At 37.7% G+C, this 19,965-nt stretch overlaps 1 protein-coding gene across 1 annotated transcript in view; it reads left to right on the forward strand.

The window, feature by feature from the left end:
* RXYLT1 (ribitol xylosyltransferase 1) overlaps positions 1-19,965 on the forward strand; it is a 94,350-nt gene that overhangs the window by 58,601 nt on the left and 15,784 nt on the right. The window contains 1 exon segment of the mRNA XM_057486848.1: positions 17,666-17,980. Within this exon segment, the coding sequence (XP_057342831.1) occupies positions 17,666-17,980 (315 nt within the window).

Here is a 19,965-nt window from a genome sequence, read left to right on the forward strand (position 1 = left end):
TGGTTATGTAACTATACTCCTATTATGTTAATGTGTCTGCGCAATTTAAGTAGTAGCTTAAAACCTATATATGCTGAAGTACTCTACAAGAAGTTATGTCAAAGAAATAATCAATCTTCCCATGTTTTCTTCCGCCTGCTACTTCTATAGCTTTTCTTCTTCCTTCCTAATTACAACCCTTAAATAGAATTCGTGCCTCATATCAAATTTACCGAATATCATAATTCTTCCAAGTGGTAAAGATACCTCAAGACAAATGCTGGGCATATAAGCGACAGGGCATAAATATGCAAAGAAGTAAAAAGCTAACCTTTTCAAACAATAAATCTTCCCTCTCACTTACCGACTTCACATTTCCCTGTATGGCCCCAGAAGATGACTGGTTAGCCAGAGACGGGTAAGATTCCTCAAGGGAGGAACAACCTAAGACAGGCACAGTCGCAGGGGGGCCATCAGGTGAGAAATTGGGGATCAACAGAGGTGAGGCTTAGAACCTCACCCCCCCTGTTCTGAGAGAAATCTTCTGCATACGTGGATGTTTTATTGCCCTGGTCTAGCTTGGATTAACACATAGTCTACAGGCACACACCTGATCATCTACATTTGCTCTCTTACAACACTAAACTATGTTTTCTACCTTTATCTTGTATCTACCTACCACTTCTGCATTTTATTAAAAATAATAATAATAAAGAGAGAAATGTGGTATCCACATATAAATCAAGTATAAAAACCAAATGAGTATTCATATTTGAACTGACTGTTTATAGTTCATAATGCATGAGCAAAACCGAAAGTTTCTGTGATGACTGCCCTTGTACTGTTCACTATGTAACTCATTCATTATGTAAGAATTTGTTCTCCATGTAAGAACTTGTTTGTTATGCCTCAGAAGATTGGAGACTGATGAAAATTAGGCTTGGGGTGGATTAATGATTGTGCATTGAGCATTGACTCCCCTATACAGAATTTTATTGTATTTAACAACCATTTGATCAATAAATATGAGAGATGCCCTCACAAAAATATATATATATAAGGACAGACTTCCAATTGTAAAATAAATAAGTAACCGGGATGTAATGTATAGCATAAGGAATATAGTCAAGATATTGTAACAGCTTGGTAGGGTGATAGCTGGAACCTAGAATTATGTATATAAATGTTCTACCACTGTGTTGTACACTTGAAACTAATGTAATGTAATACTGTGCGTCAACTACCCTTCAATAAAAAATAATTATTTAAAAAAAATGATAATTGGAGAAAAGAGTTTACTGTACTTTTTCATTATAATAAATGACTAAAACCAGATATTAAAACTCTTGCACAGCTCCCAATTTCATGGTATGTGAACAGAAGTCTTGCAATGTCCAGCTAAGTTAATACTGCATTAAAATGTTCCTGTCTTTTGGTTTCTTCCTATTCAAATGTAGCATATTTTTAGTCATTGGGGGCCTTTGTGATAGAAAGGCCCAAGACATTCTGAGTTTTTGAAATTTTTAAAGGGAAAAGTGTAGCTTGGCTTTTCTGACTTAATTATAAAATGTCTTCTTCCATCTTAATCTGTTTCTGATTGACTTAAGATTTTTAATTCATCTTAAATATTCAGGACTAAAAAAATTTGTTTTTTAATATTTAGTACTCAGATTTATAAGTTCATTTACCTTTTTTAATGTGAAGAAATTACTTTTTATCCAATATCTAGTGTTTCAAAATTTAAGACAAATTTTATTCCCTTGCAGTCTAACTGTTAAAGAAGTTGCATTGTTTGCTCTGCATTTGGTTTTGCTTTGGAGCTGCTGATTGCACCTCTATTAGCATATTTTGACTCCTGTATTTCCTGTAAATTGGTAGTGTGATCTAGACTCTGGAGTCTAGAGGTTTGATTGGATGCTTGATTGGAAGGTTTTTGTCTCCTTACCAGTGGGTATTTGTTTCCACCTTTAGTTGTTATACTTAATGCTGGAGTGATTAGGCTTGTTCATGCTTACGCCTTTTCATGTTTTTGCCAGTGTATCTCTGGGATGGAGCCCCAGAAATATGATTTCTGGGCCAAAAGATAAATGTGGTTAATTTTGCTGGATTTTGGCAAAATCCTGATAAATCTGTGAGTGGTCTGCCTCCCCACAGTATCACCAACAGACTGCATTGCCAACTTTGCAGATTTTTGCCAACTTGACAGGTGAGAAATAGTATCTCAGTGCCATTTCTCATTACAAGCAAGGCTACAACTTCATATGGTTGGTTAGGTGGCCTGTGCAATAAGTTCATTTACTTTCAAATTACAAATTTTTTTAAGATAAGTACATAATAAAAAGGACTAATAAGTGGTTATTATAACTTGGAAAATTCAGATGATGAGTTTTTAATCACTCATAATTCTACTTTTCCCATAATTCTAAAAATAAGGTAATAGCACTTTGTCATGTCTACTTCCAGTGTTTTTTCTATTTATAATTAAAATTATAGTACACTTAGAATATTGTTTCCTGCTTTTTCACCTACTAATATCTAACATTTATTAACTGAAAGCTCTGTGACCAGTATTAAGTGCTTTACAACTATTTCCACTTTTTATCCTTACAAGCCCACTGCGTCTCTCCAACTTAGTTCTGTTGCCCATATGTAATCTCATTCTGCTTATATATCCTTGAATCACTAGCTTATCTGCATCTCTGCCTTTGTTCATAATACTTATATTTCCTAGAAAGATTTCAACTTTACCTTCCTCTCCTGATTCCCCTTTCATTTAAACTACTTTAGCAATTTTATTCTGTATTATTTCATTTGGCATTTTATATATACTCTCATATTAGTGTTTCCTGAACTATAAAATACTGCATAAGTGTTTATCATCCATTATATGCTTATGTAAAGCATATCTCAAAGTATCATTTGAAAATGCTTTATATCTCAGAGCCTTACCCTATGAACAATACTTTAAAACAATTATATCAAAGATAAACAATAACAGATAAAGATATATCTGTCAGGATATAGTTAAAGACTCATGATATTATTAGATTCTCTTATGATAAATTATGCTGACAGAAACATTTTTAGGCAAAACCTATCTTAACCTAATTAGAAATTGAAATATTATTAGATAATATTTGATTTTATCCTTGGTAAAATGTTTTATGTCCTTAAAAAAAAACATAGCAAAAATATGGAGGGGAGGGGCGGAAGATGGCGGCGTGAGTAGAGCAGCGGAAATCTCCTCCCAAAACAACATATATCTATGAAAATATAACAAAGACAACCCTTCCTAGAATAAAGACCAGAAGACACAGGACAATATCCAGACCACACCCGCAACTGAGAGAACCCAGTGCCTCGCTGAAGGGGGTAAGATACAAGCCCCGACCCGGAGGGAGCTGAGCGCCCCTCCCCCCAGCTCCCAGTGGGAGAAGAATACGCAGAGCGGGAGGGAGACGGAGCCCAGGACTGCCGAACACCCAGCCCCAGGCATCCGGGCCAGAGTGCAGACACAGTACATGCCCAGGGGGCCCTGGATGCTAGGAAAACAGGGCAGCAAGAACAGTGAGCGGGCACTGGAGGCCGGGTGCCGGAGGACATAAGAAAAGCGCGCGACCATTTCTTTTTTTTTTTTTTGCTTTTCTGCTGTTTTGTTTTGGCGAGCGCTTTTTGGAAGTCTTAAAGGGATAGGGACCCCAATACTAGGGAAACAGGGCAGCAAGAACAGTGAGCGGGCACTGGTGGCCTGGCGCAGGAGGACACCAGAAAAGCGAGCGCTCATTTTTTTTTTTCTTTCTTGGCAAGCGCTTTTTGGTAGTCTTAAAGGGATAGGAACCCCAATACTAGGGAAACAGGGCAGCAAGACCGGTGAGCAGAGGCCTGAGGCTGGCACCGGAGAATAAAGAAAAACGAACGACCACCTTTTCTTTTTAATTAAAAAAAATTTATTTTTTTTTTAATTTAAAATTTTTTTTTTTTTTTTTGGTGGTGGTTTTGTTTTGGCGGGTGCTTTTTGGAAGTCTTAAAGGGGCAGGGCGGGACACTTAATCCAGAGGTAGGGAATCCAGGATCTCTGGGCACCCTAACCCCTGGGCTGCAGGGAGCAGGGAGGCCCCTTACGGAGATAAATAGCCTCCCAGCCACTCCTGCTCCAACGCGACTCCACCTCTTTGGAGTAGCTGCACGAGCCAGGCCACGCCCACAGCAACAGCGGAGATTAACTCCATAGCAGCCAGGCAGGAAGCAGAAACCCTGTCTGCGTGCAGCTGCGCAGCACAAGCCACTAGAGGTCGCTGTTCTCCCAGGAGAGGAGGGCCACAAACCAACAAGAAAGGAAGTCCTTCCAGCCGTCACTCGTCCCAGCTCTGCAGACTATTCCTATCACCATGAAAAGGCAAAGCTACAGGCAGACAAAGATCACAGAGACAACACCAGAGAAGGAGACAGACCTAACCAGTCTTCCTGACAAAGAATTCAAAATAAGAATCATAAACATGCTGACAGAGATGCAGAGAAATACACAAGAGAAATGGGATGAAGTCCAGAGGGAGATCACAGATGCCAGAAAGGAGATCGCAGAAATGAAACAAACTCTGGAAGGGTTTATAAGCAGAATGGATAGAATGCAAGAGGCCATTGATGGAATTGAAACCAGAGAACAGGAACGCATAGAAGCTGACATAGAGAGAGACAAAAGGATCTCCAGGAATGAAACAATATTAAGAACTGTGTGACCAATCCAAAAGGAACAATATCCGTATTATAGGGGTCCCAGAAGAAGAAGAGAGAGGAAAAGAGATGTAAAGTATCTTAGAAGAAATAATTGCTGAAAACTTCCCCACACTGGGGGAGGAAGTAATCGAGCAGACCACGGAAATACACAGAACCCCCAACAGAAAGGATCCAAGAAGGGCAACACCAAGACACATAATAATTAAAATGGCAAAGATCAAGGACAAGGAAAGAGTGTTAAAGGCAGCTAGAGAGAAAAAGGTCACCTATAAAGGGAAACCCATCAGGCTAACGTCAGATTTCTAAACAGAAACCCTACAGGCCAGAAGAGAATGGCATGATATATTTAATACAATGAAACAGAAGGGCCTTGAACCAAGGATACTGTATCCAGCACGACTATCATTCAAATATGATGGTGGGATTAAACAATTCCCAGACAAACAAAAGCTGAGGGAATTTGCTTTCCACAAACCACCTCTACAGAACATCTTACAGGGACTGCTCTAGATGGGAGCACTCCTAGAAAGAGCACAGCACAAAACACCCAACATATGAAGAATCGAGGAGGAGGAACAAGAAGGGAGAGAAGAAAAGAATCTCCAGACAGTGTATATAACAGCTCAATAAGTGAGCTAAGTTAGGCAGTAAGATACTAAAGAGGCTAACCTTGAACCTTTGGTAACCACGAATTTAAAGCCTGCAATGGCAATAAGTACATATCTTTCAATAGTCACCCTAAATGTTAATGGGTTGAATGCACCAATCAAAAGACACAGAGTAACAGAATGGATAAAAAAGCAAGACCCATCTATATGCTGCTTACAAGAAACTCACCTCAAACCCAAAGACATGGACAGACTAAAAGTCAAGGGATGGAAAAACATATTTCAAGCAAACAACAGTGAGAAGAAAGCAGGGGTTGCAGTACTAATATCAGACAAAATAGACTTCAAAACAAAGAAAGTAACAAGAGATAAAGAAGGACACTACATAATGATAAAGGGCTCAGTCAAACAAGAGGATATAACCATTCTAAATATATATGCACCCAACACAGGAGCACCAGCATATGTGAAACAAATACTAACAGAACTAAAGGGGGATATAGACTGCAATGCATTCATTCTAGGAGACTTCAACACACCACTCACCCCAAAGGATAGATCCACTGGGCAGAAAATAAGTAAGGACACAGAGGCACTGAACAACACACTAGAACAGATGGACCTAATAGACATCTACAGAACTCTACATCCAAAAGCAACAGGATACACATTCTTCTCAAGTGCACATGGAACATTCTCCAGAATAGACCACATACTAGGCCACAAAAAGAGCCTCAGAAAATTCCAAAAGATTGAAATCCTACCAACCAACTTTTCAGACCACAAAGGCATAAAACTAGAAATAAACTGTACAAAGAAAGCAAAGAGGCTCACAAACACATGGAGACTTAACAACACGCTCTTAAATAATCAATGGATCAATGACCAAATCAAAATGGAGATCCAGCAATATATGGAAACAAATGACAACAACAACATTAAGCCCCAACTTCTGTGGGACACAGCAAAAGCAGTCTTAAGAGGAAAGTATATAGCAATCGAAGCATATTTAAAAAAAGAAGAGGAATCCCAAATGAATGGTCTAATGTCACAATTATCGAAATTGGAAAAAGAAGAACAGATGAGGCCTAAGGTCAGCAGAAGGAGGGACATAATAAAGATCAGAGAAGAAATAAATAAAATTGAGAAGAATAAAACAATAGGAAAAATCAATGAAACCAAGAGCTGGTTCTTCGAGAAAATAAACAAAATAGATAAGACTCTAGACAGACTTATTAAGAAGAAAAGAGAGTCAACACAAATCAACAGTATCAGAAACGAGAAAGGAAAAATGACGATGGAATCCACGGAAATGCAAACAATTATTGGAGAATACTATGAAAACCTATATGCTAACAAGCTGGGAAACCTAGGAGGAGAAATGGACAACTTCCAAGAAAAATATAACCTTCCAAGACTGACCCAGGAAGAAACAGAAAATCTAAACAGACCAATTACCGACAACGAAATTTAAGCGGTAATCAAAAAACTACCAAAGAACAAAACCCCCGGGCCAGATGGATTTACCTAGTAATTTTATCAGACATACAGGGAAGACATAATACCCATTCTCCTTAAAGTTTTCCAAAAAATAGAGGAGGAGGGGATACTCCCAAACTCATTCTATGAAGCTAACATCACCCTAATACCAAAACCAGGCAAAGACCCCACCAAAAAAGAAACCTACAGACCAATATCCCTGATAAACGTAGATGCAAATATACTCAACAAAATATTAGCAAACCGAATTCAAAAATACATCAAAAGGATCATACACCATGACCAAGTGGGATTCATCCCAGGGATGCAAGGATGGTACAACATTCGAAAGTCCATCAACATCATCCACCACATCAACAAAAAGAAAGACAAAAACCACATGATCATCTCCATAGATGCTGAAAAAGCATTTGACAAAGTTCAACATCCATTCATGTTAAAAACTCTCAGCAAAATGGGAATAGAGGGCAAGTACCTCAACATAATAAAGGCCATCTATGATAAACCCACAGCCAACATTATATTGAACAGCGAGAAGCTGAAAGCATTTCCTCTGAGATTGGGAACTAGACAGGGATGCCCACTCTCTCCACTGTTATTTAACATAGTACTGGAGGTCCTAGCCACGGCAATCAGACAAAACAAAGAAATACAAGGAATCCAGATTGGTAAAGAAGAAGTTAAACTGTCACTATTTGCAGATGACATGATACTGTACATAAAAAACCCTAAAGACTCCACCCCAAAACTACTAGAACTGATATCGGAATACAGCAAAGTTGCAGGATACAAAATCAACACACAGAAATCTGTGGCTTTCCTATATACTAACAATGAACCAACAGAAAGAGAAATCAGGAAAGCAACTCCATTCACAATTGCATCAAAAAAAATAAAATACCTAGGCATAAACCTAACCAAGGAACTGAAAGACTTATACTCTGAAAACTACAAGTCACTCTTAAGAGAAATTAAAGGGGACACTAACAGATGGAAACTCATCCCATGCTCGTGGCTAGGAAGAATTAATATCGTTAAAATGGCCATCCTGCCCAAAGCAATATACAGATTTGATGCAATCCCTATGAAAGTACCAGCAACATTCTTCAATGAACTGGAACAAATAATTCAAAAATTCATATGGAAACACCAAAGACCCCGAATAGCCAAAGCAATCCTGAGAAAGAAGAGTAAATTAGGGGGGATCTCACTCCCCAACTTCAAGCTCTACTATAAAGCCATAGTAATCAAGACAATTTGGTACTGGCACAAGAGCAGAGCCACAGACCAATATAACAGACTAGAGAATCCAGACATTAACCCAGACATATACGGTCAAATAATATTTGATAAAGGAGCTATGGACATACAATGGCGAAATGACAGTCTCTTCAACAGGTGGTGCTGGCAAAACTGGACAGCTACATGTAGGAGAATGAAACTGGACCATTGTCTAACCCCATATACAAAAGTAAACTCAAAATGGATCAAAGACCTGAATGTAAGTCATGAAACCATTAAACTCTTGGAAGAAAACATAGGCAAAATTCCACTTAGACATAAACATGAGTGACCTCTTCTTGAACATATCTCCCCGGGCAAGGAAAACAACAGCAAACATGAACAAGTGGGACTATATTAAGCTGAAAAGCTTCTGTACAGCAAAAGACACCATCAATAGAACAAAAGGGAACCCAACAGTATGGGAGAATATAATTGAAAATGACACATCCGATAAAGGCTTGACGTCCAGAATATATAAAGAGCTCACACACCTCATCAAACAAAAAACAAATAACCCAATTAATAAATGGGCAGAGAAACTGAACGGACAGTTCTCCAAAAAAGAAATACAAATGGCCAACAGACACATGAAAAGATGCTCCACATCACTAATTATCAGAGAAATGCAAATTAAAACTACAATGAGGTATCACCTCACACCAGTAAGGATGGCTGCCATCCAAAAGACAAACAACAACAAATGTTGGCGAGGCTGTGGAGAAAGGGGAACCCTCCTACACTGCTGGTGGGAATGTAAGTTAGTTCAACCATTGTGGAAAGCAGTATGGAGGTTCCTCAAAATGCTCAAAACAGACTTACCATTTGACCCAGGAATTGCACTCCTAGGAATTTACCCTAAGAATGCAGCAATCAAGTATGAGTAAGATCAGTGCACCTCTATGTTTATCGTAGCACTGTTTACAATAGCCAAGAATTGGAAGCAATCTAAATGTCCATCGATAGATGAATGGATAAAGAAGAGGTGGTACATATACGCAATGGAATACTACTCAGCCATAAGAAAAGGGCAAATCCAACCATTTGCAGCAACATGGATGGAGCTGGAGGGTATTATGCTCAGTGAAACAAGCCAAGCAGAGAAAGAGAAATACCAAGTGATTTCACTTATCTGTGGAATATAAGAACAAAGGAAAAACTCAAGGAACAAAACAGCAGCAGAATCACAGAACTCAAGAATGGACTAACAGGTACCAAAGGGAAAGGGACTGGGGAGGATGGGTGGGTAGGGAGGGATAAGGGGGGGGATGAAGTAGGGAGTATTTAGATGAACATGCATGGGGGGGTAGGAGAAAAGGGAGGGCTGTACAACACAGAGAAGGGAAGTAGTGATTCTACAACATTTTGCTATGCTGATGGACAGTGACTGTAAAGGGGTTGATACGGGGGACTTGGTATAGGGGAGAGCCTAGTAAACATAATATTCATCATGTAAGTGTAGATTAGTGATACCAAAAACAAAACAAAACAAAACAAAACAAAAAAAGGGCAGTTCCTGTGTGGTAACCTCCAATGAGTTCTACACAAGGGTATAAAGGGCATATACAAGTGTAGGCAAAGGGTCTGTTTGCGTTTATACAGAAGATCAAAGCCTAATTGGGCTACCCCGTAAATGAACTAAGATACGATATGAAAGAGATCTTCCAACATCAGCACTCTCTGGAAGACTCATGCCAGAAGATGATCATCAAAAAACCCCAACAAATATCCACACACTGCTACAGTTGTAGATGCGCTCATCCCACCAGCTCCTGGACTTGCCATGGGAATGAAGGAGATATCTAAGCTGGCCTGTGCATACAGTAAAACAACAAATTTGACTGGATCTAGACTGTTGGAACTCAACCAAGAATTAGGAGAAGTGCAAATTGTAGCGCTCCAAAATCTTACAACTACAGACTATTTACTGTTAAAAGAACATTAGGGATGTGAACATTCCCCAGGAATGGGTTGTTTTAATTTGTCTGATTTCTCTCAGACTGTTCAAGTTCAGTTGGACAATATCCACCATATCATAGATAAGTTTTCACAAATGCCTAAGGTGCCCAACTGGTTTTCTTGGTTTCACTGGAGATGGCTGGTAATTACAGATATGCTTTGTTTATGTAACTATAGTCCTATTATGTTAATGTTTATTCACAATTTAAGTAGTAGCTTAAAACCTATACATGCTGAAGTTGCTCTGCTGGAAGATATGTCAAAGAAATAATCAATCTTCCCATATTTTCTTCCACCTGCTACTTCTATAGCTTTTCTTCTTCCTTCCTAATTACAACCCTTAAATAGAATTTGTGCCTCATATCAAATTTACTGAATATCATAATTCTTCCAAGTGGTATAGATACCTCAAGGCAAATGCTGGGCATGGAAGCTACAGGGCATAAACATGCAAAGAAGTAAAAAGCTAATCATTTCAAACAATAAGGCTTCTCTCTCACTTACCAACTTTACATTTCCCTGTATGGCCCCGGAAGATGACTGGTTAGCCAGAGACGGGTAAGATTCCTCAAGGGAGGAACAACCTAAGACAGGCACAGTCGCAGGGGGGTCATCAGGTGAGAAATTGGGGATCAACAGAGGTGAGGCTTAGAACCTCACCCCCCCCCTGTTCTGAGAGAAATCTTCTGCATACGTGGATGTTTTATTGCCCTGGTCTAGCTTGGATTAACACATAGTCTACAGGCACACACCTGATCAACTACATTTGCTCTCTTACAACACTAAACTATGTTTTCTACCTTTATCTTGTATCTACCTACCACTTCAGCATTTTATTAAAAATCATAATAATAAAGAGAGAAATGTGGTATCCACATATAAATCAAGTATAAAAACCAAATGAGTATTCATACTTGAACTGACTGTTTAGAGTTCATAATGCATGAGCAAAACCAAAAGTTTCTGTGATGACTGCCCTTGTACTGTTCACTATGTAACTTATTCATTATGTAAGAATTTGTTCTACATGTAAGAACTTGTTTGTTATGCCTCAGAAGATTGGAGACTGATGAAAATTAGGCTTGGGGTGGATTAATGATTGTGCATTGAGCATTGACTCCCCTATACAGAATTTTATTGTCGTTAACAACCATTTGATCAATAAATATGAGAGATGCCCTCACAAAAAAAAAAAAAAAAGGACAGACTTCCAATGGTAAAATAAATAAGTAACCGGGATGTAATGTATAGCATAAGAAATATAGTCAAGATATTTTACCAGCTTGGTAGGGTGATAGAACTTAGAATTATGTATATAAATGTTCTACCACCGTGTTGTACACTTGAAACTAATGTAATGTAATACTGTGCATCAACTACCCTTCAATAAAAAATAATTATTTATAAAAAAAAAAAAAAAACAAATGAGTATTCATATTTGAACTGACTGTTTATAGTTCATAATGCATGAGCAAAACCGAAAGTTTCTGTGATGACTGCCCTTGTACTGTTCACTATGTAACTCATTCATTATGTAAGAGTTTGTTCTCCATGTAAGAACTTGTTTGTTATGCCTCAGAAGATTGGAGACTGACGAAAATTAGGCTTGGGGTGGATTAATGATTGTGCATTGAGCATTGACTCCCCTATACAGAATTTTATTGTATTTAACAACCATTTGATCAATAAATATGAGAGATGCCCTCACAAAAAAAATATATAAGGACAGACTTCCAATGGTAAAATAAATAAGTAACCGTGATGTAATGTATAGCATAAGGAATATAGTCAAGATACTGTAACAGCTTGGTAGGGTGATAGCTGGAACCTAGAATTATGTATATAAATGTTTTATCACTGTGTTGTACACTTGAAACTAATGTAATGTAATACTGTGCGTCAACTACCCTTCAATAAAAAATAATTATCTAAAAAAAAAAAAAACACAGTAGTTTATATGCCACTCTTTAAAATGTTTGGGCACACAAATGTCCAATAGCTACGTTTGAGTCCCATCTGTCTATCTTTGCCTGTCTAATGCCTACTAGCTTTCTGCAGGTTATGGGACCTCTCTCAGTGTTTCCTTTTCTTTCTTCAAAAAATTGACCTAGGGTGGGGAGGAGGACTGGAAGACTTATGCTGTAAGGATTATACCTGCCTGTAATTCTAAGGGAGAAAGAAAGTATTCATATACAGCCAATAATAAATATTTTAGACCAATCAGTACCATCATCATCCCAAAAGTGTTTTCTAGCCCTTCAGATTCCACAGGTTGTCCTAAATTGCTAAATATATAATCACTGAATCATTGGCCATCTCAGTGCTACCTTCTGTCCAAGGCAAACTCAGAACATGGTTCTGATCCCTGAGGTTATTATCATTGTAGATAATGTCACAGGAGTCACATGGTACATACACATAGGAACAAAGTATGTATTTGGATTTTGTGTCTTAAATAACACCTACTAACTCTAGTATTTGTTAACCAATGTGTCATGAGAACAACTTAAGCTCTGAAGTTAGACAAATCTTGATTCAAAACTTGGTGTTGCCATTCTAGCTTGTGCAACTGAAGCCAGATTTCCCAGGTACAAAAAGGGGGCTAATTTACTCTGCACAGTTGTTGTGGAGGTTGAGTGATGACCTGTGCAAAATGCCTATGTATCTTGTCTATAAAAGGCATTTTTTAAATGTTAGTCTTTATCCCTAACAATAAAAGCAGTAAAAGAAAGATTTCAGCATCTTTGTAATAAAGATTAAAAGATTATAACGCATTACAAAGAAGTGGTTGAACAGGTTGTAAAGAATCCAGAACCATTGTGACAGATTTTAAGAAAGATTAAATAGTATTTTTTAAAGTATTTAGTACAGTACATGGGCACAAGAACAGACCCATAGGTCAGTGGAACAGAATAGAAAGCCCAGGTATAAACCCACACATACATGGCCAATTAATATATGATAAAGGAGCCATGGATGTACAATGGGGAAATGACAGCCTCTTCAACAACTGGTGTTGGCAAAACTGGACAGCTACATGTAAGAGAATGAAACTGGATTACTGTCTAACTCCATACACAAAAGTAAACTCGAAATGGATCTAAGACCTGAATGTAAATCATGAAACCATAAAACTCTTAGAGGAAAACATAGGCAAAAATCTCTTGAATATAAACATGGGCAACTTTTTCCTGAACATATCTCCTCAGGCAAGGGGAAAAAATCAAAAATGAGCAAATAGGACTACATCATGCTAAAAACCTTCTGTACAGCAAAGAACACCATCAGTATAACAAAAAGGTATCCTACAGTATGGGAAAATATATTCGTAAATGACATGTCCACTAAGGGGCTAACATCTAAAATATATAAAGAACTTGCATGCCTCAACACCTAAAAAAGCAAATAACCCAATTAAAAAATGAGTGGGGGATCTCAACAGACATTTTTCCAAAGAATAAATTCAGGTGTCCGACAGGCACATTAAAAGATGCTCCATATCATTAATTATCAGGGAAATGCAAATTAAAACCACCATGAGATATCACCTCCCACCAGTTAGGATGGCCAACATCCAAAAGACAAGGAACAACAAATGCTGGCAAGGATGCAGAGAAAGGGGAACCCTCCCACACTGTTGGTGGGAATGTAAATTGGTGCAACCATTGTGGAAAGCAATATGGAGGTTCCTCAAAAAACTAAAAATAGAAATACCATTTGACCCAGGAATTCCACTCTTAGAAATTTACCCAAAGAAAGCAAGATCCCAGATTCAAAAAGACATATGCACCCCTATGTTTATCATAGCACTATTTACAATAGCCAAGATATGGAAGCAACCTATCGGTAGATGAATGAATAAAAAAGATGTGGTACATATACACAGTGGAATATTATTCAGCCATAATAAGTAAACAAATCCGACTGTTTGCAACAACATGGATGATGGAGCTAGAGGGTATTATGCTCAGTGAAACAAGCCAGGTGGAGAAAGACAAGTACCAAATGATTTCACTCATATGTGGAGTATAAGAACAAAGAAAAACTGAAGGAACAAAACAGCAGCAGAATTACAGAACCCAAGAATGGACTAACAGTTACCAAAGGGAAAGGGACTGGGGAGGATAGGTAGGAAGGGAGGGATAAGGGTGGGGAAAAAGAAAGGGGGCCTTAAGATTAGCATGTATAATGTGGGGTGGGGTGCATAGGGAGGGATGTGCAACACAGAGAAGACAAGTAGTGATTTTACAGCATCTTACTACGCTGATGGACAGTGACTGTAATGGGGTTTGTGGGGAGGACTTGGTGAAGGGGGGAGTCTAGTAAACATAATGTTCTTCATGTAATTGTAGATTAATGATAACAAAATTAATTTTTAAAAATCCTACCATTTGGAACAACATGGATGGAGCTAGAGGGTATTTTGCTCAGTGAAATAAGCCATGCCAAGAAAGACAAGTACTAAATGATTTCACTCATCTGTGCAGTATAAAAACAAAAAAAAACTGAAGGAACAAAACAGCAGCAGACTCACAGACTCCCAAGAATGGACTACAAAGGGGAGGGGTGGGGGAGAGCGGGTTGGGAGGGAGGGAGAAGCGGATTGAGGGACATGATTGGCACACGTGTGTGGGGAGGTCACAGGGAAGACAAGTAGTGACTATGGCATCTTACTACACTGATGGACAGTGACTGCACTGGGGGTGGGGACTTGATAATAAACCTTCATAAAAAAATATTTAGTACATATTAAACTTCAGTCATATTGGTTATTCTAAGCAGCATATAATAAGTGAGTTGTGAAGCGTGTCTGTTCCTTTTATGACAATGTTTTTTACTACAGTAAAGAAGAGAGTAATACAAGTTTCCCATTTACCTATCACCTAGAACTAATGAATTCCAGCTCTCTGTCCTATTTGCTTCCAAGATTTGTTCCCTCTTAAAGGAATTAAATATTTCCAACAAATGTGAAGCTTTCTTTATACTGTTCTCCAGTCCCTTTACTCTTCCTTCCTCCTCAGGCAACAGTTGTAATGAATTAGGTGTGTATCAAATTTTATGTTTATGCTGCTGCATGCCCACACTCCATCCTTGAGTGTATGCCTTGCTTTATTAAACTACTCTTTGTCCCTGCTCAAACTGCTTGTGAATTTAAAAAATGAGAGAAGCCTATTCTTTCTGTTTATAGTTTCAAATTACATAGTTATATTTTGAGTGTTTTGCAGCTTGCTTTTTAAACATTTTTAAGTGTTTTTTTTTATTGAAGTATAGTTGATGTACAGTATTATATTGGCTTCAAATATACAACACAGTGGTTCAACAGTTACACATATTATTAAATCCTCACCCCAACTAGTGCGATTACTATCTGTCAACATAAGATGTTACAGAATCATTGGCTATATTCTCTATGCTGTACCGCCATTCCTGTGACCAACTTATACTATGATTGCAATTTTTGTGCCCCTTTATCCCCCTCACATGCTCCACCTACACACCCCAGTCACCTCTCAGTGTCTGTGAGTCTACTGCTATTTTGTTCATTCTATTTGGCTTTGTTTTTATATTCTGAAAATCAGTGAAATCATATGGTATCTGTCATTCTCTGCATGAGTTGTTTCACTGAGCATAATATCCTCTAAGTCCATCTGTGTTTTCACAAATGGCAGGATTTCTTTCTTTTTATGGCTGAATAATATTCTGTTGTGTATATGTACATCTTTATCCATTCATCTGTTGACACTTTGGTTGCTTCCATATCTTGGCTATTGCATATAATGTATCAATAAACATAGGGTGCATATTATCTTTTTTTAAATTAAAGTATCATTGATATACAGTCTTATGTTAGTTTCAAATATACAACACATATGACTGTGGTTCAACAGTTACCCATATTATTAAATCCTCACCCCCTGTAGTGCATTACTGTCTATCAATGTAGTAAGATGATACAGAATCATTATCTGTATTTTCTGTGCTATAGTACCATCCCCATGACCAACTTATATTGTAATTATGAATTATTGTACCCCTACCCCTTGGTAACCACTAATCCCTTCCTAGTGTCTTATGAGTCTAATGCTATTTTGTTCCTTCTCTTTTGCTTTGTTTTTATACTCCACAAATTAGTGAAATCATACCGTACTTGTCTTTTTCCGCCTGGCTTATTTCACTGTGCCTAATACCGTCTAGTTCCATCCATGTTGTTGCAAATGGTAGGATTTGTTTTCTTCTTATGGCTGAATAACATTCCGTTGTATATATGTACCACATCTTTTTTATCCATTCATCTACTGATGGACACTTAGGTTGCTTCCATATCTTTGCTATTGCAAATAGTGCAGCCATAAACATAGGGTTGCATATGTCTTTTCGAATCAGGGGCCTTGTTTTCTTCAGGTAAATTCCTAGGAGTGGAATTACTGGGTCAAGTAGTATTTCTATTTTTACTTTTTTGAGGAATCTCCATATTGCTTTCCACAATGGTTGCACCAATTTACATTCCCACCAAAAGTGTAGGAGGGTTCCCATTTCTTCACATCCTCACCGACATTTGTTACTTCTTGTCTTTTGGATAGTGGCCATCCTAATTGGTGTGAGGTGATATCTCATTTTGGTTTTTATTTGCATTTCCCTGATAATTAGCGATGTAGAGCATCTTTTCATATGCCTGTTGGCCATTTGTATTTCTTCTTTGGAGAAGTGTCTGTTCAGGTCCTCCAACCATTCTTTGATTGGGTTATCTGTGTTTTGGGTGTTGAGGCATATGAGTTCTTTATATATTTTGGATGTTAACCCCTTATCAATAAGTCATTTATGTATATATTCTCCCATACTGTAGGTTGCCTTTTTGTTCTACTGATGTGTTCTTTGCTGTACAGAAGCTTTTCAGTTTGATATAGTTCACTTGTTTATTTTTATTTTTGTTTCTCTTGCCTGGGGAGACATATCCAGAAAAAAGTTGCTCTTGCTTATGTTCAAGAGATTTTTTGCCTCTGTTTTCATCTAAGAGTGTCATGGTTTCATCTTTTATATTTAGGTCTTTAATCCATTTCAAGTTTACTTTTATGTATAAAGTTAATAATCCAGTTTCATTCTATTGTATGTGGCTTCTTTAACATAGTTTTGAGACTTAAACTTCATGAATATTTATAATGCCATTCTCCATTTCTCAATTCATCAACCCTTTCTCATCCATGGATTCAGACACTTATTCAAAGAGCATAATACCTCACACCATAAAAGGGGTAGAAACTACTGACCTTAACCTCTCCAGTAGGTACTACACAGATTTGCACACTATTCAACTGTGTTTCTTTGCTTAACAACTCAAATTCTAACCAGCACTTGTTTTGAAAAAAAAAAGTAACATACCACAGTTCTGATTATCATATACAAGTTGATCTACCTACAACCAAAATTTCCCATTAATCTACAGCCATGCCCCATAATCCAAAGTTGTTTAAAAAAATGTGTATTACAGAAATTGTTTCCAGGAAGAATATAGAGTAAATCTGATTGTAGATTTTATATAAAATAATTTAAAATTTCACTGGTAACAAACACTTCTGTTTTTGTTTTGTTGGGGTTTTTTCTTACAGTTTTGTCACTGGTCCTGCTGTAGTCCCAGGGTACTTCTCCATTGATGTGAACAATGTGGTACTTGTTTTAAATGGAAGAGAAAAAACTAAGATCTTATATGCCACCCAGTGGTTACTTAATGCACAAAATTTAGTGCAAACTCAGAAACTTCAGCATCTTGCTGTTGTTTTGCTTGGAAATGAACATTGTAATAATGAATGGATAAACTGATTCCTCAAAAGAAATGGAGGCTTTGTGGAGCTGCTCTTCATAATATATGACAGCCCTTGGATTAATGATGTATATGTTTTTCAGTGGCCTTTTGGAGTAGCAACGTAAGTGCAAAATATTATTACACATTACCTAAATGTCTAAATCAGGAAGGTTGTGTTTTTAATGTGTAATAAATGTAATTCTTCTGGGATCATCTGGGAGGCTAGGTACAATCTTTTCTGAGGGCAAAAATATGGTTTAGGCTCATGCTTCAGTAACAATAATAAAGTTTTTAGTGTTTTTCAGCCTTTTATGACAAGAGCAGATGAGTTACGTTTTTGTGTTTTAGAACTCCAAGGCATAGGATGAATTTTCAAGTTTATCAGGAGTACCCCGAAGTGATGTGTAACAGTGTGTGCCAGGCAGATAGACCTTCTTTAAATTTAATCTCTGTAATTTACAGTAAAAACAGAAGAACCATACTTTAAAGGCATATTAAATCAGGAGCACACAGTACCCTTGGATTTGATAGGATTGTAATATGCTCACATCTGCCACTAAGACTGGTTGAATTTGCACAAATCTCTTCTATAATAAGAGGTTAATTAAATAATGGCAAAGGCTTCTCAATATGTCTATAAAGTCTACAAAGTGGAATGCTTATTTTTTATCTTCCTATTAATAGAGGGTTTTTTAATGAGTTGCCACTAGTACATAAACTTCCAGAGGACAGGGATTTGTGTTTCTTTTATTCACAGCTTTATCTGCAAAGCCTAAAACAGTGTCTGCACTGAGTAGGTACTCAATAAATAGGTGTTAAATGGATGAATTGTGAGAAACCTCACTAAATGCTTTTTGAATGCAGAATTTATTATTCATTATTCTATCATTGGTTACGAGATATGATCTTAGACTGCTGCTAAGTTGGCTACACAAGTACCACCACAGGAGCACTTTAATAAGACATATTCCCTGGCCTGCCACTATAATATTCAAGTAGGTTGAGGATAGGATCATACTGATCGAATGGAAACTCCTTGTAATTCTGGTACTGTTCAACTAGGCCAGTATCTTTCTTGTAGATCATTGGTTCTCAACGAGAGGCAATACTGCGCCCTTGGGAGACATTTGGCAATGTCTGGGGGTATTTTGGTTGTTACAGATGGGAGGAGGATGTAATACTGGCATCTGGTAGGTAAGGGCCAGGGCTGTTGCTGAATATCCTCCAGTGTAGAGGACAGCCGCCGCAACAAGAAATGTCTGGCCCAAAATGGCAGTAATGCCAAGACTGAGAGAGACTGTTACATAAAGCTTTCCTCCCATGTGAAGTTTGTATCTCAGGCACACAGTGTGATCTCTGTTATTTCCAAATGCCCATTAGAATGGGCCAATTGCAGCCAGTCTCTCCTGTGTGGCATACAGGCTCTATTTAAAAATCTGCTTGAGAAGGAGGGACATAATAAAGATCAGAGAAGAAATAAATAAAATTGAGAAGAATAAAACAATAGCAAAAATCAATGAAACCAAGAGCTGGTTCTTCGAGAAAATAAACAAAATAGATAAGGCTCTAGACAGACTTATTAAGAAGAAAAGAGAGTCAACACAAATCAACAGAATCAAAAACAAGAAAGGAAAAATCACGACGGACCCCACAGAAATACAAGGAATTATTAGAGAATACTATGAAAACCTATATGCTAACAAGCTGGGAAACCTAGGAGAAATGGACAACTTCCTAGAAAAATACAACCTACCAAGACTGACCCAGAAAGAAACAGAAAATCTAAACAGACCAATTACCAGCAACGAAATTGAAGCGGTAGTCAAAAAACTACCAAAGAACAAAACCCCCGGGCCAGATGGATTTACCTCGGAATTTTATCAGACATACAGAGAAGACATAATACCCATTCTCCTTAAAGTTTTCCAAAAAATAGAGGAGGAGGGGATACTCTCAAACTCATTCTATGAAGCTAACATCACCCTAATACCAAAACCAGGCAAAGACCCCACCAAAAAAGAAAACTGCAGAGCAATATCCCTGATGAACGTAGATGCAAAAATACTCAACAAAATATTAGCAAACCGAATTCAAAAATACATCAAG

The sequence above is a fragment of the Manis pentadactyla genome, chromosome 10 (assembly GCF_030020395.1).
Source record: "Manis pentadactyla isolate mManPen7 chromosome 10, mManPen7.hap1, whole genome shotgun sequence".
Lineage (NCBI taxonomy): Eukaryota > Metazoa > Chordata > Mammalia > Pholidota > Manidae > Manis > Manis pentadactyla.